The 23,295-nt window shown below is 38.9% G+C and overlaps 1 protein-coding gene and 1 non-coding gene across 11 annotated transcripts in view; both read right to left on the minus strand.

The window, feature by feature from the left end:
* Positions 1–23,295, minus strand: part of UBE2K (ubiquitin conjugating enzyme E2 K) — a 68,766-nt gene that overhangs the window by 6,917 nt on the left and 38,554 nt on the right. For 7 of the 10 annotated variants that reach the window (XM_053578158.1, XM_053578160.1, XM_053578157.1 and 4 more), the window contains 3 exons: positions 21,261–21,319; positions 11,474–11,556; positions 1,091–1,190 (listed from right to left, as the gene is read on the minus strand). In XM_053578158.1, coding sequence (XP_053434133.1) covers positions 1,091–1,190; positions 11,474–11,556; positions 21,261–21,319 — 242 coding nt within the window. Of the gene's footprint in view, positions 1–1,090; positions 1,191–11,473; positions 11,557–21,260; positions 21,320–22,346; positions 23,100–23,295 lie in introns of those variants that run through there. The other 3 variants (XM_053578163.1, XM_053578165.1, XM_053578159.1) reach the window with 2 other exon arrangements.
* Positions 2,771–2,877, minus strand: LOC128576197 (U6 spliceosomal RNA). The gene has a single exon (XR_008377301.1). It is a non-coding gene; the product is annotated as a U6 spliceosomal RNA (small nuclear RNA).

A 23,295-nucleotide genomic window follows, 5' to 3' on the forward strand; every position in this document is an offset into this window, starting at 1 on the left:
AGCATATAAAGGAAAATAAAGGTAATAAGGTCAAAATAGAGGAATGACATTTAAAGATGAGGAGGAAGAAAATAAATAATTGTAGAAATAAGAAGGACCAACTATAAAGACAACAAGAGAAAAAGGTAGTATGTAAGACGTCAAGGGAAGCAAAAATTTCTATGTTTAAAAAAAAAGTATGTTCACTAAATCTTAATGGCTTAGAGTAGATGTTGGCCAGTCTCATCACAACTATTCGACTCTACCACTAAAGATGAAGAGCAAAGTAAACAAATGGGTGTGGCTGTGTTCCAATAAATATTATTTAAAAAACCAGCCAGTCTGGTTTTGTAATTTGCTAATCCCTAGCCTTACAGTGATCAAAGATCAGAATTGAAAAGTACTTATTCCATTCAACAAACTCCAAGATCACTGGAAACTTTACAATGCTATGTCAGTGCCATGGCAGTGATTAAAATTATGACCAAGAAGACATCATCACTAAATTGAGAATAGATAAAGCCTTGGAAGTGGCTCATGCCTACAATCCCAGCACTTGGGAGGCCGAGGCAGGTGGTTTGCCTGAGCTCCTAGGTTTAAGACCAGCCTGAGCCAGAGCAAGAGCAAGACCTCGTCTCTAAAAATAGCCAGGTGTTGTGGCAGGCACTTATAGTCCCAGCTACAGAGGCTGAGGCAAAATAATTGTTTGAGTCCAAGAGTTTGAGTGGCACTCTACCAAGGGTGACAAAGTCAGACTCCGTCTCAAAAAAAAAAAAAAAAGTTGAGGATGGACAGATGGCTACACACAGGATAAAACAAGTGCAGTAAAGTGTTAATCACAGAATAGGTGATAGTTATAAGGGGGTTTACTGAGCAATTGTTTTGACTTTGTGTGTTGAAAATTTTCACATCAAGAAAACATCTACCACATACCCCATTAAAAATTAATAGTTTTCAATATTGTATATGACAAAATAATCTTACCATAAGAAAAAAAAAACTTCCAAATTTAGTTTCAACAGAGTATGCTCATTTGTTAATATCACAAATTGCTAAAGTGGTTAGAGAATCATATAGTGTAAGGAAAATCTTTTAGAAGCAGCCATCTTACCTGATTTGCTACTACTGCATCTTGTGGATCATCTGGTTCTGCAGCTGCCAATAGGGCTTGCAATGACAATAACACCGTGCGGAGAGTCATTGCTGCCGCCCTAAAAGTCAAATTATGAAAATACCCTGGTTAAGATGGCTCTGCATGGCAAAATCAAAGTGAGTCTTTTCTGAATAAAATTTAGAATTTTATCTTAATTATGTAGTTTATAGAAATTTATAATTACATACATGCCTATAATTGTCTCATTTAATTTACAATTAGCCAATTTCTCCTCCCCCTCCCGCCTTTTTTTTGGGCACCGGAATCTCATTCTGTTGCCCAGGCCAGAGTGCCATGACATCTTGCTAGCTCAGAGCAATCCTGGATTCGAGCAATATTCCTACCTCAGCCTCCCGAGTAGCTGAGACTACAGGAAATCAGCCACAATACCCACCTAATTTTTTCCATCTTTAATAGAAATAAAGTCTTGCTCTTGCTCAGGCTAGAGCCAATTTCCCTCCTTCCTTCCTTTCTTTTTTTGATACAAGAGTCTTACTTTGTCGCCCCTGTTAAGAGTGCTGTGGCTTCACAGTTCATAGCAACCTCAAATTCTTGGGCTTAAGCAATTCTCTTGCCTCAGCCCCCCAAGTAGCTGGGACTACAGGCACCCGCCACAACACCCAGCTATTTTTCGGTTGCAGCCGTCATTGTTCTTTGACGGGCCCAGACTGGATTCGAACCCACCAGCTCAGGTGTATGTGGCTGGCGCCTTAGCCGCTTGAGCCACAGGCGCTGAGCCTACACAAGTTATTTTCAATCAACAGTTGTAACATCTTTAATATGAATAATATTCTTTCAGGGCAGGAGTCAAACCAAAAAGCCAAATTCAGGCCAGGCAAGGTGGCTTATGCCTATAATCCTAGCACTCTAGGAGGCTGAGGCAGGTGGACTGCCTGAGCTCTTGGGTTTGAGACCAGCCTTAGTAAAAGTGTGACCCCATCTCTTAAAAACAGCTAGGGATTGTGGTGGGTGCCTGTAGTCCCAGCTACTTGGGAAGCTGAGGAAAAAGAATCACTTGAGTCCAAGAATTTGAGGTTGCTGTGAGCTGTGATGCCACAGTATTCTACTAAGACCAACAAAGTGAGACTCTGTCTCAAAATAAAAAAAAAAGAAGAAAAAGAAAAAGCGAAATTCAATCCTGATATATTCATTTTTATCTATCCATTATCACAGTATCAATGGGGAAATTCTTTATTAAAAGTACCCTAGGCTTGGTGCTTGTAGCAAAGTGACTAGGGCACCAGCCACATACACTAGAGCTGGCGGGTTCGAATCCAGCCCAGGCGTGCCAAACAACAATGACAACTACAACCAAAAAACAGCCAGATGTTGTGGTGGGCACCTGTAGTCCCAGCTACTTGGGAGGCTGAAGCAAGAATCGCTTAAGCCCAGGAGTTGGAGGTTGCTGTGAGCTGTGACCCCTCAGCACTCTACCAAGGGAGACATAGTGAGACTCTGTTGCAAGAAAAAGAAAAAAAAAAGTACCTTATTCTAATTTATTTGATCATTTGTATAATTTCTTTTTTTAAAAAATTAATCTAGATATAGGTACCTTATAAATATTTAGATCAATAGCATTGTGTTAAATCAAGTGAGTACAGCAGTCTGAATAAATCCTTCTGTTACAAAAACAGCCAAAAAAATATGAAACACTTCATGGATCTGTGTGTCATCCTTGCATAGGAGCCATGCTAATTTTCTCTGTATTGTTCCAGTTTTAGTATATGTGCTTCTGAAGTGAGCAGTTTGTGTAATTTTAAAGAGAATGTTTAAAGACAACATATGTAACAAAAGCTGTCTAGATGATGTATCTGCGTATAGCTGACTTAAACCATGAAAAACAACAACAGGGATAAAACGGCAAAATATAACACAAAAGGAATATAAAACAATTAAATTAATTTGATAAACTTTGTAAGTAACCTAATTTTAAAAATCCACAGGATTTCTTTAAACAAACTCTCAAAAGTCACACAACTTTTTTTTGTTGTTGTTGCAGTTTGGCTGAGGCCAGGTTTGAACCTGCCATCCTTGGTATGTGGGGTTGGTGCCCTACTCACTGAGCAACAGGCACTGCCCAGCACACAACTTTTTTTTTTTTTTTGCAGTTTTTGGCCGGGGCTGGGTTTGAACCCACCACCTACAGCTTATGGGGCCAGCTCCCTACTCCTTTGAGCCACAGGTGCCACCCAAGTCACTCAACTTTTAATAAAATTATTTCTTTTACGGAAATACACCTGAATAGTGAAGATAAATTTTTCACTCTAAGTATTCATACAAAACTATTATTAAACTCACAGTAATTAATTTAACTTGCAATAAAAACACGAATGCAGCTAGTGAATGATGCCCCATGAATATATCAATGTACACAGCTATGATTTAATAAAAAAATAGTCAAAAAAATGAATGAAAAAAAAAACAACAAAAACACAAATGCATATATAACCTGGGTAAGTCCTTCATACATTCACACGAGCTTCTACATATCTCAACAGAATAATAAACACTTTTCTAAAGAACTGTTAATCTCTCAAAAGAATGAAGTTGGCTAGGCACAGTGGCTCACACTTGTAATCCCAGCACTTTGAGAGATGGAAGTAGAATGATCACTTGAGTCTAGAAATTTGGAGGATACTGTAAGCTCTGAACACATTGCTGTACACTAGCCTGGGCAACAGAGTGAGACCCCATTATCACAAAAAAATAGAAAAAAAGAAAAAAAAGAATGAAGCTGGGATCATTGGATCCTTATGTAAAAATCAGCTAAAAATGGATCAAAAATTTAAATGTAAGAGCTAAAAAAACTGAAGACAAGATATAAGTAATGCTTCATGACATTAGATTTGACAATGATTTCTTGGATATAAGATAAAAAGTATTGGACACAAAAGAAAAAATAAGGACAATTGTACCATACTACACCAGTAATTTCTTTCTTTCTTTTTTTTTTTTTTTGTAGAGACAGAGTCTCATTTTATCGCCCTCGGTAGAGTGCCATGGCCTCACACAGCTCACAGCAACCTCCAACTCCTGGGCTTAAGCGATTCTCTTGCCTCAGCCTCCCGAGCAGCTGGGACTACAGGCGCCTGCCACAACACCTGGCTATTTTTTGGTTGCAGTTTGGCCGGGGCTAGGTTTGAACCCACCACCCTCAGTATACGGGGCCGGCGCATTACCGACTGAGCCATAGGCGCCGCCCTACACCAGTAATTTCTATGTAAGCAGACATGGTGGCACACACCTATAGTCCTAGCCACTTAGGAAGCTGAGGTGGGAGGATTGATTGCTATGCCCGTGAGTTTGAGGCCAGCCTGGCCAAGAATAAGATCCTTTCTCTTAAAATACAAAAACAACAAAAGGACAAAATAGAATGAAAAAGCAACCCACAGAATAGCAGAAAATATTTACAAATCATGTATCTAATAAGGGATTAATATCTAAAATATATAAGGAACTCCTACAACTCAACAACAAAAAAACCCAATTAAAAAAATGGACAAGGGTCTGGGCTGGGCGGCTTACACCTATAATCGCGGCACTTTGGGTGGCCAAAGGGAGAGGATTACTTGAGATCAGGAATGCAAGACCAGCCTAAACAATACAACGACACCCTATCTCTACAAAAGATTAAAATATCAGCCCAGTGTGATAGTATACACCTATAGTTCCAGCTACTCAGGAGGCTGAAACAGGGTGACTGAGCCCAAGAGTTTGAGGTTACAGTGACCTATGATGACACTCGTACACTCTAAACTGGGCTATAGAGCAGGACCCTATCTCTCCTCCTCAAAAAAATGGACTTCAACAGGCATTTCTTCAAAAAAAGACATACAACAGGCCAATAAGCATATGCTCAACATCACTCATCATTCGGGAAATGCAAATCAAAACAATCTCATTATCTCATTTATGAGATAATTTCTCATATCCAGGAGGATGGCTACTAACAAAAGGTTGTTAAGCAGAATTATTCAGCCAAAAGGTGGAAGCAATCTAAGTTTCCACTGAAGGATGAATGGATAAACAAAATGTTTACTTTTGGGGTATGTATATGCATAAATTCTCTCTTTTTTTTTCCCGCAGTTTTTGGCTGGGGCTGGGTTTGAACCCGCCACCTCCAGCATATGGGGCTGGTGCTCTACTCCTTTGAGCCACAGGCACCGCTCTATAAATTCGTTTTTTTTTTTTTTTTTTTTTGAGACAGAGCCGCAAGCTGTCACCCTGGGTAGAGTGCTGTGGCATCACAGCTCATAGCAACTTCCAACTCCTGGGCTCAAGCGATTCTCCTCCCTCCACCTCCCAAGTAGCTGGGATCACAGGCGCCCACCACAACGCCTGGCTATTTTTTGGTCACAGCTGTCACTGTTGTTTGGCGGGCCCAGGCTGGATTCGAACCCGCCAGCTCAGGTGTATATGGCTGGCACCTTAGCCGCCTGAATCACAGGCGCGGAGCCCCTATAAATTGTTACTGTAAATACTTTCCATCTCCTCTATTTGCAGGGTCTTTCTATTATAAAGACACTTGCAAACTATAGACGTGTAGGGTTACTACAGAAAGAATTAGAAACTTAGGACCTGATTGTATGTATCAGGTTGAATGTATTAGAAAGGACAGCCTACCATTGAAATTGTAAAAAGAAAAAAATCTGGGGGTGGCTCCTGTGGCTCAGTGAGTAGGGCATCGGCCTCATATACCGAGAGTGGCGGGTTCGAACCCAGCCCCGGCCAAAGTGCAACAAAAAAATAGCCAGGCATTGTGGCAGACTCCTGTACTCCTAGCTACCTAAAATAAATAAATAAATAAATAAATGGCTTAAACCTATTAAAACAACACCTAAGAGGCAAGTAGGAATATGAAATTTCAAAATGTGTTAACTGATTTTTTTATTAATTTGTAGATAATATGAATAAATCAGTAACTCATAAATTCATATTGAGTAAATTACTTCTGTTTGTCTTAAATTGATAAAACATAGTTTATATGGGTACTTAAATATTCATTCACAAGAATTCAACGGGGCTCTAATACATAGAATAATCATGTGAATTACCCATTCTGCTAACTTTTTATTTATTTATTTATTTAATTTTTTTTTTTTGTAGAGACAGAGTCTGACTTTATGGCCCTCGGTAGAGTGCCATGGCATCACACAGCTCACAGCAACCTCCAACTCCTGGACCTAAGCGATTCTCTTGGCTCAGCCTCCCGAGTAGCTGGGACTACAGGCGCCCGCCACAACGCCCAGCTATTTTTTGGTTGCAGTTCAGCCAGGGCCGGGCTTGAACCCGCCACCCTCGGCATATGGGGCCAGCGCCTTACCGACTGAGCCACAGGCGCCACCCCTGCTAACTTTTTAAAAAGTATCTTCCATGGCTCGATGCCTGTGGCTCAAGGAGCTAAAGCACCAGCCACATACACCTGAGCAGGCTTGCCAAACAACAATGACGGCTGCAACCAAAACAAACAAATAAAAAAAATAGCCGGGCATTGTGGCGGGTGCCTGTAGTCCCAGCTACTTGGGAGGCGGAGGCAGGAGAATCGCTTGAGCCCAGGAGTTGGAGAGTTGGAGGTTGCTGTGAGGCCACAGCAGTCTACCCAGGGCAACAGCTTGAGGCTCTGTCTCAAAAAAAAAAAAATATATATATATATATATATCTATCTTCTACCAGATCATCAGTAAGTAATCCATGCTCATTCAAAACACTAAATGCTATTTTATGAGAATGGCAGCTTTTTAATTTTTTTCTTTTCAAGACAGGGTCTCACTATATTACCCAGGCTGGAAGTCAATGGCTATTCACAGGCATGATCCCCTTACTGATTAGTACGGGAATTCTGATGTGCTGTTTCCAATGTGGGCCAGTTCACCCCTCCTTAGGCAACCTGGTGGTCCCCTGATCTTGGGAGGTCACTACATTGATAAGCTTAGTGCAGACCTAACTGGCATAGTGCACTACAGCTGAGAACAGGGCTCAAGTGACCCTCCTGCTCTAACCGCCAGCAGCTGGAACTACGGGCATGCACTACCATAAGCAATGGTTTCTTCATTAACATATAAACGGAGTAAAATGCTACACAGCTGGGTTAATTTTTACATATGTGTACTCATGTCAACACCGCTCCATCAAAATATAGACCACTTCTAGACTCCCATATCTAGAATTACAGACACATGCTACCATGACTGATTAATTTTTTAAATTTAATTTTTGTAGAGATGGGGTTTTACTATGTTGTCTAGGCTGATCTTGAACTGGCTTTAAGCTGTCTTCCTCCCACAGTGCTAGAATTACAGGTATGAGCCACTTTATGTAAGTCTTTTGACAGTTAGCAAAGGCATTCATTTCTCTTGGATATATTCCTAGTAGGGAAGCTGCTAGGCCACACTGAAGATGTTGAGCTTTGCTAGATATTACTGATCTTAAGTCACTAAAACTCTTGGGCTTAAGCAATTCTCTTGCCTCAGCCTCCTGAGTAGCTGGGACTACAGGTGCCTACCACAATGCCTGGCTATTTTTTGGTTGCAGTTGTCATTGTTGTTTAGCAGGCCTGGGCCAGGCTCGAACCTGCCAGCCTCGGTGTACATGGCTGAGCTGTGGGTGCCGAGCCTGTAGTGGTGTCTAACTGATTTTAATCTGCCTTTCCCTGGTGGCTGTTTTACTGGGCTTATTCTGGTTACCTAGTCTTCTGAAAATAGACATTCTCTCTAATGCCACGTGTCTTTTGAAAAGGCAGTATCAATGAGTGAAATTTTTACAAGTTGTCATTTTCTTCCCCAGGTAAACAGACACTTTTAGTTATAATAAGTATCAGTGAAAAAAAAACACCAGAAAACAGTTTCCACATAGGGTAGTTTTGAAACTACTTTAATTAAAATTAAGATGTTAAATAAAGATTAATCACCACCCCACATGCATTAATAAAAGACCAAGATCAGGGTGGCGCCTGTGGCTCAAGGAGTAGAGCGCCGGTCCCATATGCCGGAGGTGGCAGGTTCAAACCTAGCCCCAGCCAAAAACCACAAAAAAAAAAAAAAAAAAACCCCAAGATCAATCAGTTATTTTGTAGCATACTTGCCCCAAATTATTCAATATTTATGTAATTCATCTTTCCTAAGATTACTAGCCTGTATTTTTCTCTATCAAATTCCATTTCTGAAAGCTAAACATATATATCCACTAAATGTCAATTATACTTTAGTAAAGCTGATGGGAGGGAGAGATCAATCTATAGGTATCCAGTCTCACCTGCTTTATCTGATGTATCTTTGATTTTTAAAACATCTTTTTAAAAATTTCAATAAAAAATAAAAATTTCAGGGTGGAGCCTGTGGCTCAAAGGAGTAGGGCACTGGCCCCACATACTGGAGGTGGTGGGTTCAAACCTGGCCCTGGCCAAAAACTGCAAAAATAAAATAAAATAAAATAAAAATAAAAATTTCGGGCGGCACCTGCAGCTCAGTGGATAGGGCGCCAGCCCCATATACCAGGGGTGGTGGGTTCAAACCCAGCTCCAGCCAAATTGCAAAAAAAAAAAATAGCTGGATGATGTGGCGGGCGCCTGTAGTCCCAGCTACTCAGGAGGCTGAAGCAAGAGAATCGCCTAAGCCCAGGAGCTGGAGGTTGCTGTGAGCTGTGTGACACCACAGTACTCTACTGAAGGCAATAAAGCGAGACTCTGTCTCTACACCCCCCCCAAAATAAATAAATAAATAAAATAAAAAATCTTTAGAGGTACAAATGTTTTTTGTTTTTTTTTTTTTTTGTTACATGGATGATTTGTACAGTAGTGGAGTCAGTCAGGGCTTTTAGTGTCATCCAAATGGTATGTACACTGTACCCCAGAAGTAATTTTTGATCTCTCACCTCCCCCCAATATTTTAAAATACTTTTAATTGTATAAATATGAAAAAATACTATTTGCCTGCCATAGAAAATGGGGATAGTTGATTAAAAACAAAGTTTTGGTACAAAAATTCAAGCTCTCTTCATGTATGTATCGATCTTTGAATTAGCTATAGAGATGTGATTACAGGTAATCGTACTGCCGTGTTAACTCTGAGCACAAAGAGAATTCATCAAGAGTTTTTGATCTTCAAGATTTGTTTCTAAGATTCTCATTCTGGGTGTTGAGAATAGCCTGAGCAGGCAAAGCCAGAAGCAGGGAGGCAGGCTAATGCAATCATCCAGGCAAGAGGTGGTAATGAAGTCATAGATAAGATTTTGTAGGTTTCACCAACAGATTTGTAGACAGGGTACAGAGTACCAGAGAAAGAAGAACCAAGAATCATGAGGTTTTTGCCTGAGTAAATGCAAGGACAAAGGTGTCAATAACACAGAAGGGGAAGACTATATGAAGAAGATGTAGATTTTAGGTTAGGAGTTTATCAATTTAGTTTTCGAAATATTTGAGATGTTCTTAACATTCAAGTAAAGGTGTTAAGCAGGTAGCAGCATAGGAGTATCAAGTTCAGGAAGGATAAATTTGTTAATTTGAAGCATATTATGAAGTTATGGAATCAGATGAACTCACCTAGTAAGTGAATGTAGAAAGGAGCAGAGACCCAAGAATTATCCCCAAGGCATTCTAATACACAAAGAACTGGAAGATATGGGAGGAACTAGCTAAGTAGTATGAAAATGAGCAAAGGAAGGGGAAAACAGAAAAAACAAAGTTCTGCAAGCCAAGTGAAAAAAGTAAAAGTGTCTCTATTATTGGAAATATGTATTCATATCACTGAGTCATAGAGCTAACAGGGGCCTTGAAGATAACTTCATAGATAAAAAGCCCAGAAGTTCAACAAATTGGCAAAAGGCACAAGTCAAAAGAGAGATCACAGAAGATAAAAGTCTAGTCCACACTGTTCAATGTTTGACAGTATGGAATTCAGATCAAGAAACTATATCCCTAAAAAGATAGAATTTACTCAGGCTTGCTTATTAGAATGGAAAAAGAAAAGAAAACCTGAACTCTGGTCTGTTCATCCAGTTGCCAAGTAAATTAAATTTCCCATACACTAAATGTTACTATTACTATTTCATCTTTTTCTGTTAATTTTCCTTTCTTAAGAAATCAAAGACATAGCTTAAAAATGCAGTACCAACAATAATATATAATTTTTAGAAGACGTGGTAACCAGAACAAGCCCAATAAACACAGTCTTGGCTCCAGGAATTCTTATCAATTGTTACTCTATTGTCTCCTATTATTCCTTCTCTTGCAAAAGAGTAAAATCAGAGGAAAAGGTCAGAACATACACTGACTGAATCTTTCCAAATTTTATTGTAGTTTCCCATACCAATGTCATTTTATACTTGTCTTAATTTTCCCAATCAAAAAATCATGTGTTGGGCAGTGCCCGTAGCTTAGTGGGTAGGGTGCCAGCCACATACACAGAGGTTGGCGGGTTTGAACTCAGCCCAGCCCAGATAAAACGACAACTATAACAAAAAAAATAACTGGGCACTGTGGTGGGCGCCTGTAGTCTCAGCTACTCGGGAGGCTGAGTCATGAGAATGGCTAAAAGCCCGAAAGTTGGAGGTTGCTTGTGACCTGTGATGCCACAGCACTCTACTGAGGGCGATACAGCAACTCTGTCTAAAAAGAAAAAAATCATGTGCTAAATAAATAACATCAATCTCTGACTACACTAACATTATCATCTTTATCACTATCTCTATTCTATGAGAATTACATAAAACAACTAATTTAATCCCCTCAACCCTATGAGGTAGGTATAAGCCCATTTTATTTTATTTTTTTATTTTTTAAGCCCACTTTACAGATGAGGAAAGGCACACAAACTTTGTTCATGACCACACAGCTTACAAAACAGCAAAGCCAAGATTTGAATCTGATGGCTCCAGACTATGCTACTAAAATAAAATCAGACAAACCAAGTGTAAAGTGCTACGTAAATGAACATATCACCTACAAGATTCTCTTCCTTGGAATTGAGAACCTTAACTGTGCTCAATTAATATAACTTTTAACAAAATTGTTATATTCCATCTGAGCAGGGGATCACTACTTACTTACTTTTTAAAATCTTTCACAAATACCTTCCTAAGATAGCAAAGAATCAAGTTTACCAAAATAATAAATGAAATCTAAGGTTTTTCTAAATATAAAGCTAGTATCTGACATTACCTAACAAGTCTCTATTTAAAAATAGACTGTGATCTCAACAACATATTTTCAATTCTGTACTTAAAGAGATTTTACAAAGTTACTGCCCAAATAAAATAAAGTATAAAATATATTGTGAGGTAGTCACACATTTAACACTCTTACAATCTTGGTAGTCAAGGAGAGAAGGTGAATTCAAAATCTCTTACCATTGATCTTTCAGGATATCCAAACAAATAGCCCCTGTGACGGAACTAATATTAGGATGCCATATTTTAGTGATAAACCGGACCTAGAATATAAAGCACACTTGAGTTTTTAAGTAACAGAGATGAAGCATGTATAGTTTAAGTAGAACTACAAGAACATGAAATCCTGAATTAAGAAAATAAATCTGTATTTGTATTACATCATTTTGCCAGTGTAAATGGGTGGAGAAGAGAAAGCAGTCAATAAGCTGAATGATGTCATATATAGTCTTTTTAACCTTTTAATAAATGTTCCACCCTTAAACAAACCAAATAATTACTAAGAGTTTATAATTTACCTAGCATAATGCTTTGAGAAATATAACAAAGCCTAAAATCCATTTGGGTAAATAAGATAGTACAAAAAAAAATCAAAATAGCAATAGTAAGTGGCACCTTTCTTAGCATCAGGCAGAGTGCAGAATAGGTTTCAAGGAAAAAGTAAGCAAAATCAACGCATGGAAGCACAAAGTAGTAAGTGGCCATAGTAATTTTTGTGTAGAAATTCTTGAATTCTTTTTAAAAAATAATTCAACAAATATTGGAAGGCCTATTAATATGTGCCAGGCACTGAAGAGACAGAGGCTTAGAGAAACTTAAACCTAAAATCAAAAGCTAGTTAACAGAGCAAAATCTAATGCAAACTCATACAATTTGATTCTAGATTCCTTTTTTTTTTTTTTTAAGACAGAGCCTTGCTCTGTCACTCAAGCTTAAGTGCAGTGGCATGATCATAGGTCACTGTAACCTTAACTCCTAGAATCAAGCAGTCTTCGCACCCCAGACTCCCAAGCAGGTAGGACTATAGGTGCGTGTCACCACACCTGGGTAACTTATTTTCTGTAGACATGGAGTCTTACTAGGCTCAAACAATCCTCCTTTATTGCCTCCCAAAGTACCAGGGGATTACAGGCATTAGGCACCACACCTAGTCATATTCTAACTCCTACCATCTCACTGTCTTTGCATGGAAAATTAATAAACCAACAAGTGAAAATGATAACTCTATCATTTCATGAAATGAAATCAAGTTCATCAGCTCTTACTCATGAGCTTCTAGAGAACCATTATTATTACTATTATTATCGACACATATGGCAGTGACCACCTAAGCCCAAATTCTTTCACACCCTAATAGATTAATTACCATGTGCCAGGTCAAATATGACAGTAATATAGGGTTCATATAAAACAAATAGTTCTTTATGAAAGATATTAACGGCAAAATTCACATCTAGGCAGAATATTTTTTTTTTCTTTTAGAGACAGAGTCTCACTTTATTGCCCTCGGTAGAGTGATGTGGTGTCACAGCCCACAGCAACCTCCAAGTCCTGGGCTTAGGTGATTCTCTTGCCTCAGCCTCCTGAGTAACTGGAAATACAGGTGCCCGCCACAATGCCCAGCTATTTTTTGTTGCAGTTTGGCCAGGGCTGAGTTCGAACCCACCACCCTCAGTATATGGGACCAGCACCCTACCCACTGAGCCACAGGCGCCACCCAGGCAGAATATTTCTTATCCCAAATTCCTAAAACCAAAATGCTCCAATGAGTGAAATTTGAGCATCATATCCATACTCAAGAAGTCTGAGATTTTGGAACATTTCTGATTTTAGATTTTCAGATTAGAACAGTCAACCTATATTTACCATTCACTGAGTTTAATGGATAAAGATATAACTCCAATCACCACATTTTGTAACTTTAAAGTGGTTCATTATTTTCTTTTCTTTTTTTTTTGTAGAGACAGAGTTTCACTTTATGGCCCTCAGTAGAGTGCCATGGCATCACACAGCTCACAGCAACCTCCAGCTCCTGGGCTTAAGAGATTCTCTTGCCTCAGCCTCCCGAGTAGCTGGGACTACAGGTGCCCACCACAACACCCGGCTATTTTTTTGTTGCAGTTTGGCAGGGGCCTGGTTTGAACCCGCCACCCTCGGTACATGGGGCTGGCGCCTTACCAACTGAGCCAGAGGCGCCGCCCGTGGTTCATTATTTTCAACAAGATTTGAAAACAAAATTGAAACTACTACTGAAGATGTCAGAAGGATTATGGCTTAGCCAAGTGATGAGGATGTGTGAACTGTATCTTGCTTTTGAAAGAAGGGTCGGGGCGGCGCCTGTGGCTCAGTCGGTAAGGCACCGGCCCCATATGCAGAGGGTGGCAGGTTCAAACCCAGCCCCGGCCAAACTACAACCAAAAAATAGCCGGGCGTTGTGGCGGGCGCCTGTAGTCCCAGCTGCTCAGGAGGCTGAGGCAAGAGAATCGCTTAAGCCCAGGAGTTGAAGGTTGCTGTGAGTTGTGTGAGGCCACGGCACTCTACCGAGGGCCATAAAGTGAGACTCTGTCTCTACAAAAAAAAAAAAAAGAAACTTCCTTCGGGCGGCGCCTGTGGCTCAAGGAGTAGGGCGCTGGTCCCATATGCCAGAGGTGGCGGGTTCAAACCCAGCCCCAGCCAAAAAAAGAAATTAATAAATAAATAAATAAACTTTAAAAAAAAAGAAAACATCATTTAAAAAAAAAAAAAAAAAGAAAGAAGGGTCTTCTGGCCAATGTAGTGGCTCACGACTGTCATCCCAGTACTTTGGGAGGCCAAAGTAGGACAGGATCTCTATGAAACACAATCTCTGCAAAAAAGTTTTTAAAAATTAGCTAGGGATGGGCGGCGCCTGTGGCTCAGTGAGTGGGGTGCCAGCCCCATATGCCGAGGGTGGTGGGTTCAAACCCAGCCCCGGCCAAACTGCAACAACAAAAAAATAGCCGGGCGTTGTGGCGGGCACCTGTAGTCCCAGCTGCTCGGGAGGCTGAGGCAAGAGAATCACATAAGCCTAAGAGCTGGAGGTTGCTGTGAGCCGTATGATGCCACGGCACTCTACCGAGGGCAGTAAAGTGAGACTCTGTCTCTACAAAAAAAAAAGTTAGCTAGGGATGATGGTGTCCACCTGCAGTCTTTGCTACTCAAAGGCTAAGGCAGGAGTACTGCTTGAGCCCAAGAGTTTGAGGTACAGTGAGCTATGATCCTGGGCTGCACAGTGAGACTTCATCTCTACAAAAAAATGAAAACCTTGCCAGATGCAGTGGCTCACACCTGTAATCCTAGTACTCTGGGAGGCAGAGGCAGGTGGATTGCCTGAGCTCATAGGCTCGAGGCCAGCCTGAGCCAGAGTGAGATCTCGTCTCTAAAAATAGCTGGGCATTGTGCTGGTTGCCTGTAGTCCCAGCTACTTGGGAGGTTGAGGCAAGAGAATCGCTTGAGCCCAAGAGTTGGAGGTTGCTGTGAGCTGTGACACCCGAGCATTCCACCAAGAGCAACAAAACAAAAAAAATTAAAACCTTAGCCTGGCATGGTGGCACATCCCTGGATAGTCCCAGCTTCTCAGCTACTGGGAAGCCGGAGGGGGGAGGATCACCTGAGCCTAGGAGTTACGAGGTTGCAGTGAGCTATGCCTGAACCATTGCACTCTATTCTAGCCTGGGCTACAGAGTGAGACCTGTTACTAAAAGAGGGGAGGGGAGGCTTTTATACATAATTCTCTGTGAATAAATATGTAGAACTAGGGAAATGGGAAATGCCAAACCAAGGACATTATTAAACTAATTCTTTCTTTGTGCCATAATTTATAATTAGGAATAATCTTGATACTGAAGATGTTTCAATTAAGAAACTAATCTTTAATCTTCTTCATTATCCACCAGTACAGATGTAAGTAACTGGTTTTCCTTCGTTCCTTTTGAGATAGAGTCTCATTATGTTGCCCTTTGTAGAGTGCCAGGGTGTCACAGCTCAACCTCAAACTCTTGGGCTCAAGAGATTCTCTTGCCTCAGCCTCCCAAGTAGCTGGGACTACAGGCGCCCACCACAACGCCCGGCTATTTCTTTTGGAGGCAGGATCTTGCTCTGGCTCAGGCTGGTCTCAAACCTGTGAGCTCAGGCAATCCACCTGCCTTGACACCCACCAATGTGCTAGGATTACAGGTGTGAGCCACCATGCCTGGCCCAAGTAACTGCTTTATAAGCAGTTTTTGTGTGGTCTCCTACTCTTTTATCTCTTCTGTCTTTCTTCCTTCAAGCTCTTTATCATCAACCTCCTCCTTTCATAGGATTTTTCACTTCTTTCTCAAGCCTTAATTTTACCAATTAGTACCCACATGTATACCCAAAGACTGCCCTATTATTTTATATCCAACTCGCATCCCCTGTATTCTACCATTTTTTCCTATAGTTTTACTAACACTGTACTATATTGACAAAATGCAGAACCAAGAGGGATGATAAGAGGAAGTAACAATATAAGGGCCACTTACACGAGTCACATTTAACTCTCGTTATAAAACATATATGGGATGGTTACAGTACTACAATGCTTATTAATAAATAATAATTCAAGACTCCTTATTTTCACATATAAAATACTAGCCCTTTCCGAGAACTTCAGAACACTTGCTAGCTTTCCAAGTACTCAAAGAACAAAAACAAAAACCTGAACCCTATGTACACGGTAGATACTAAAAGTTCTCAGACAGAAATAAAGGGGACTTTTCTTAATTATCAACACTGATACATCATCAGTATTCTTGTCTCCTTCTATAGGATGCATTCTACATTTCATTCATTCTTCAGCTTAACAAACACGTTAGCTCCTATTTCATGGTATATCTGAGTTCCTATTTCCACGAGAAACTTCCAGTTTTAAGATTAGAATTCAAGGATATTATACTATTAAACCAGTTACAACTCATCATACAAAAGAAAATGTTATTTTATTTTTATGTGTGTAGAGATGGGCATCTCATTAAAGATTTTTAGCATTAGAATTTATATGAAAAACATAAGTGTAAATGTATACATATAAAAGTCTAACACCAAGGAAAGTTCACAACTGTATCTCCAATAGGACAAATCATTGAGTTAGCATTTCACTACTGTAACTCTGTGTTTAGAAGTAAACCTCTGACGTGTTAAAATAAATCTAAGTTTTAAATCTTTTCTCAAATTTTAACAGTATTAACAGTAGTATAAGAGAATACAACCAGGCAATTTTGACATTTTTATGTCATAATAAAACTTAAAATTAAACTTTAGTCCAAACACATGTGAACACTAATTCAGCAAGAAATACACAAAAATATTCCCTATTCTTTCCACTGTATTTACCAATCAGTAAAAATACAGATCAATATAGTTCATTTCTAGAACATATTAATTCATTAGTTCATTAGCATTATTATTTCATTAACATTACTACAACAGCTTAAGGCCATAAATGGGATCCATGCCATATTTAAAAGAATATAAAGTTACAACTATGATGAATTGGTTAAAGCCACAGGGAAACAAACTTGGGTTTACTAAACGAAGACCTTTCTAAATCTCAAAGCTACCTCTAAATGGAATGACTGGAATTAGGATAGTACTGCTCTCAGGGACAACAAACATGAGGTAGTATCAAACACATCAGACACACTTTAGTTCTTACATATTTGAGCCTATTTTTCTCATGCTATTAAAAAGGGTGGGGCTGGTCGGGTGTAGTGTAATCCTAGCATGTTGGAAGGCTGAGGCCAGGAGCTTGAGACCAGCCTGGCCAACAGCAAGACCTTGTCTCTAAAAATAATTTTAAAATTGGTGATACGTGGTGGTGCACATCTGTAGTCACAGTAACTCAGGAGGCTGAGGCAGGAGGATCACTTGAGCCCAGGTGTCTGAGGTTGCAGTGAGCATTGCTCACTGGATGCCACTGCACAACTTGGGCAACAGAGCAAGATCCTGTCTCCAAAAAAGGAAGGTAGGGGTGAGAAGGTGAGGATGAGTTTAATAAAACGCTTATTTCAAGGATTAAAGAAAATAATAGGTCAAATTGCCTAAAACAGAGCCATCACTAGGCAATTACTTTGGAGCTGTTAAAGGTTACAGAAGCAACACCTTTACTGAGACATAAGTCACTCAAAGTGTACAACTTACTTTTTTTTTTTGAGACAGGGTCTCACTATGTTGCCCTCAGTAGAGTGCCGTAACACCACAGCTCAAAGCAACCTCAAACTCTTGGGCTTAAGTGATTCTCTTGCCTCAGCCTCCCAAGTAGCTGGGACTACAGGTGCCCACCACAACACCCAGCTATTTTTTGTTAACAGTTGTCATTGTTGTTTAGGTTGCCCAGGCTAGGTTCGAACCCGCCAGCCTGGTGTATGTGGCTGGAGCTGTAACCTCTGTGCTACAGGCGCTGAGCCAAAAGTGTACAACTTCTTAATTTCTAGAATATTCACAGACTTGTGCAACCAGCACCGCAATCTACTTTTCATTCTCTTTTTTTTTTCTTTGAGACAAGAGTTTCACTTTGTTGCCCTAGGTCTCACTCTTACTCAGGCTGCTCTCAAACCCGTGATCTCAGGCAATCTACCTACCTTGGCCTCCCAGAGTGTGATTACAGGTGTGAACCTTACGCCCAGTCTCACAATCTAATTTTTTTTTTTTTTTTTGCAGTTTTTGGCCGGGGCTGGGTTTAAACCCATCACCTCCGGCATAAGGGGCCGGTGTCCTACTCCTTTGAGCCACAGGTGCTGCCCTCACAATCTAATTTTTTACTATTTTATCAAATCCAAAGAAACCCTGGATGAATTGAAGTAACTTCATCATTACCTCATCTATGCATATTTATTGTATCTTTCTTCTAACGGCCTTATGTTTTTGTACTTTTCTGGTAATAATATGCAGTTTATGAGTTTATGAGGGTTCTGTGGACACCCACCATACTTTTTCATGATCTGTAGATGACAACTGAAATACTTTATCTAGAAATCTTCACTTTATAAATTTGTGATGAATCCAATCTGTACAAATCAGAAACTCCATACTTTTGTCACAGTCTAAGAGTGTATGTGAGGGCTTTTGAACTGCTGAGGGCAAAAATCTTTGCGATAGGTGTAGTGACTGTTCTCTTTGGAGGTAGTGTCCACTAATGTTCAGCCTGAACTTTCCCAATGAGAGGAAAAACTCTGGGTTCTTTCATTTAGCGTATTTTCAAGGTTCACATATGTCGTAGCATTTATCGGTACTTCATTCTTTTTATAACCAAATGATATTTCATTATGCGAACACACCACAATTTGGCAGCATTTTTTGGTTGGTTCTACTTTTAGATTATTATGAATAGTGCTGGTATAATCATCTGTGTACAAGTTACTATTTGGACAAATGTTTTCACTTTCACTGAGTAGATACCTAGAAATGGACTGCTGAGTCACATGACAACTCTATGTTAAGCATTTTGACCAATACATTGCCACCAGCAACATATGAGAATTTCAATTTGAGAAAATTTAAGTGTCAGTGCTACTGTATTTTGAAATGTTGCTACAAAGGGAAGCAAAGAAGTTACTTTGCTAGTTGACACTAAGTGTTTACTATGTGCCAGGTACTTCTAAGTATTATATTTCATTAAGTCTCAAGTGTTAAGGACAGGTGCAGTGGCTCATGCCTGTAATCTAGAACTCTGGGAGGCTGAGGCAGGTGGATTGCCTGAGCTCAGGAGTTCAAGACCAGCCTGAGCTAGAGTGAGACCCCGTCTCTAAAAAAAATAGCCATGCATTGTGGTGGGCACCTGTAGTCCCAGCTGGTTGGGAGGCTGAGGCAAGAGGATCACTTGAGCCCAAGAGTTTGAGGTTGCTGTGAGTTATGACACCATGGCACTCTACCCAGGGCAACAAAGAAGACTGGTCTGGGAAAGTATATGAAATTCTTAGCACAAATGATAGCTGCTATTATCATTATTTAATAGTAAAAATACCATGCTTGAGAGCAGTCCCTCTATAACACTTCCTTCTCTCATCATGTTTCCATTAAAAAAAAAAAAAATCCATCAATAGCTGAAACAAAATATGGTATATACATATAATGGATATTATTTACCCTTAAAAACAAATTCTGATACATGCTACAACATGAATGAACCTTAATAACATAAGGCTAAGTAAAATAACCCAGACACAACATAACAATATATTGTATGATTCCACTTATACAAATGAGGTACCCAAGATAGTCAAATTGATAGGAAGAGAAAAACAACAGTTGTTACCAGAAGCTGGAACAGGGAGTAGTAGGGGAGATATGGCCTAATGAGTACAGAGTTTCAGTTTGCAAAAATGAAAATGTTCCAGAGATAGACAGTGGTACCGGTTGCACGATAATGTGAGTATATCTAATCCCACTGGACCATAAACCTAAAAATGGTTAAAATGGTAAACTTTATGTGTTGTATATTTTACCACATACACACACAAAATTAACCAGATTTATCAGAAAATAGATGTACATAAGCAACAGAATAATAGGCACCCCATACTGGTAGGTGATCCAAATTCACCCTGGAACTTCCATCACTGTATCTATTCTTAAATGGGAACATATAGGAACACTCTCTGAGTGAGTGCTATCACATGCTCAAAGGACACTATACTATTAGGAGACACAGATAATACACAGGTATATAAGACAAGGTTCTTGCCTCAAGAGTACAAAAGCTAATGAAAGATACATACCCGAAATAATACATGTAATGGTATTATATTTGTGTTGGTACTACATAAATTCTACAAAATGCTCTTGAGAGAGCAGAGGGAGAAATACTTGATGGGCACAGCTTAGTAGAGAAAGTGGTACTTTAGCCAGACCTCAAAAGAAAACTAGAATTTGAAATAACAGGGACAAAGATTCAAGTAAAAATGATAGCAAGTGTGAAAGAGTAAGTACGATCTACAAATAGCAAATATCTAGGCTGGAAAATGAGATCCAAATTGTGAGTGGAGTTGGTAGAAGATCAGAGTGGAAAAGAAGACTGGAGTCAGGTATTAGAAGGTTTTAAATACCAAGCTAAGGAGTTTAGACTTTATTAATGGTAAAGAAAAGAAACACGACCAAAACTGCATTTATGAAGATTTATAAAATAGCAGTGCCAAGAAAAGAGTAGAGCAAAGATGGAAGGCTGATTAAATAATGGGCAAAATAGGGAAGTAATAAAGATGAATGCCTCAACTAAAGTACTGATGATAGCAAAAATAGACATAAAGGTGGTTCAGTCAAAAAAGTTGTGGTGGGGTCCCTCTGTTGTACATGACCTTAGGGTATTCTTTATTTATTTTATTTTTTTTTTTTTTGTGGTTTTTGGCCGGGACTGGGTTTGAACCCGCCACCTCTGGCATATGGGACCGGCGCCCTATTCCTTGAGCCACAGGCGCCGCCCTGACCTTAGGGTAGTCTATTCCCTCTTTTGACATTCATCACAGTTGTAATTCCTTGTTCATTATTTTTTTCCATGCTATAAATGTCGCTCAATAAAAGCAGTGAAAGTATTGTCTCTGTTATTGCTATAGTCCTTGGCGTGTAATTGTTGAATGAATTCAGAATACATTCTTCCCCCAAATATGTCTTTGAGTCAAGTAAGAACCTCTCTCTATGTGCAAAAGGGCTCTCTAAATTTGGGGACACTGTAAGTTTTTCCAGACCTAGTATATGAGCCATTGTCAGATGCACATCCTATTGCAGTGTAGAACCATTACTGGCTGCCTTTGAGTAAGCTTGCTTTCCTTCTAAATTCAGAAGCAAGCCATCTGCCATTACCTAAAATCTTGTCCACATCACATTTACAAATCCTAAAGCTGTAACTTTAATAAGCCATAACATATATGTTAATTAGATGATCCAAGAAATACAAAATACTTTAAAAGTTCATGCACAAAAATAATTACAATACCTTAGGAGGATTAAATGGATATGTTTCAGGTATCTTTATCTCTAGTTGATATCTTCCTCCTAAAAGGGGGGGAGGAACAGAAAGTTAAGTAAAAATGCTGCTTACCTCAACTATGTGAACCCAAATATACTGACAGAACTTTTCAAAATATCTATTATTTTATATTTAATTATAACAAATTCATTTCAAAACTGAAACCTAAAAAGAAAATAATCAAAAGCACTAATACTTAGATTGTTTAAAACATGTATCTATTTTATATAACTATATTGGTTTATCAATCAGTAATAGGGCTAGAAGATGAATACATTAAATCTATAGACAATCCAATGCTAAAGATTTCATTAGAACAATTAATGAACGTAGTTTCCATCTCATCTCCTTCTGTTTTCTTTATTCCACCCTGCTAAAAGTAGCTAAACAACAGAAAAACTGTTCAGGGGGAAAAAAAAGAAAAAAGGCAGGAAGTTATGAAGGCATATACGATACAAAGGATAGAGATTATGCCATAAACTAAAAATTCTATTTCCAGCTGGTTCTCTCAAATGCAAAAATGTCCCAATCTTTTAACTTGTGCCTAAATTAAATGTGAACATTTCCTGTTAAAATTTTACAACAAAATTCAAAAGATGAGTATAAAGACAAGAGACTATTCTCTTCCTTTGATCTGGTATACAAAATAAAAAACTTTACTAAGGAAATGTTCTACCCAGTAATATACAAACAGAAGGCACCATGCTGTTTTGCTTTGACCTTACCTTGAGCAACTAGCAGCATTAAATAGGTATGGGGGGGGAGGGGCGCTATCTAGTTTCCTATAACCCGAGGATAACAGCTTCTTAGGAAACTCTAGTCTTGCACTGGTTGAGAGGCTGGATTCCAATCCTAATCCTAACAAACCTTTTAATTCTAAGAATTTATAACCCATTAACAGAATACTATTACAAAATATACCAAATAAACCTATGCTACTGAAATATTTACATATGAAACTATGACTAAGATTTTGCTTCAAAATAATCACAGGATAGATAAGATCAAAGAATGGCCATGGGTTGATAGTTATCAACACTGGCTGATAAGTACCTGGAGGTTTCATTATTTTATTCTTCTCTTGCATGTATATCTGAAATTCTCCATAATAAAAAGTTAAATAAAATAAAAATTGTGTGCTAAGAGCATTATTAACTTCAAAATTATATATGCTTAGCTCTTGAAACAAGTACTATATTCTGGATTCTATCAAATCCACTTCCTCCATTGTTATGAATTATGACTGTAGAATAATAAAAGCATTTCACTTGGTACCATTTTCTTCTAGCTCTTTTTTATTCCAATGCTTCTCTTTGTGCTAATTCTTTTTAATAAGATCTCACATAACTAATCACAGAAAATATAATGGCAGTGAAATATTTTTTAAAAAGTAGTCACAACAAAAGAAAAAAAAGATAGGCAATAGAAGGGTACCTGAGAAAATATTGTGAAGGTAACTATTTATGTTTAGAATCATAAAGTCTAGCTTCAAATATAGCTTTAATAAATTTGGCTTGAGTAATACATGGGCTCTTCTTCCTTCCTAAGAATCTCTCCCCGCCCCCCCCATTAAATTCATATTACCATTTCTTTAACCTGTCTGTAAAAAGTTCTTTCTTCCTGAATATTCAAAATAATCTCTTAGGAGCAGTGTGAAAGCCTAGAAATCTAATAACGCTAGACTTTAGTCTCCAAAATGTTATTTCTACTACACATAACACATTATATGCTCTGTCTTGCATTATTACCTGACAACTCTGAATATTTAAATACTACATCAACTATACCATTATCTGATCAGAGTAATACAACTAAATGATTTTTATGATGACTACATTATTCATATCTCATAATAACTTACACCATATAACATTTGGTTTTTCAAGAACAGCTTTTAATATTAAAAACTGATAATCTTTAAATTTAACTCAAGCCAAAGGGGAGATGGGGGAAAGGTGAGAATTTGTAATCTATCAGCAATAATCCCCAAATTTAAGAGAAT

This window comes from Nycticebus coucang, chromosome 23 (genome assembly GCF_027406575.1).
Source record: "Nycticebus coucang isolate mNycCou1 chromosome 23, mNycCou1.pri, whole genome shotgun sequence".
Lineage (NCBI taxonomy): Eukaryota > Metazoa > Chordata > Mammalia > Primates > Lorisidae > Nycticebus > Nycticebus coucang.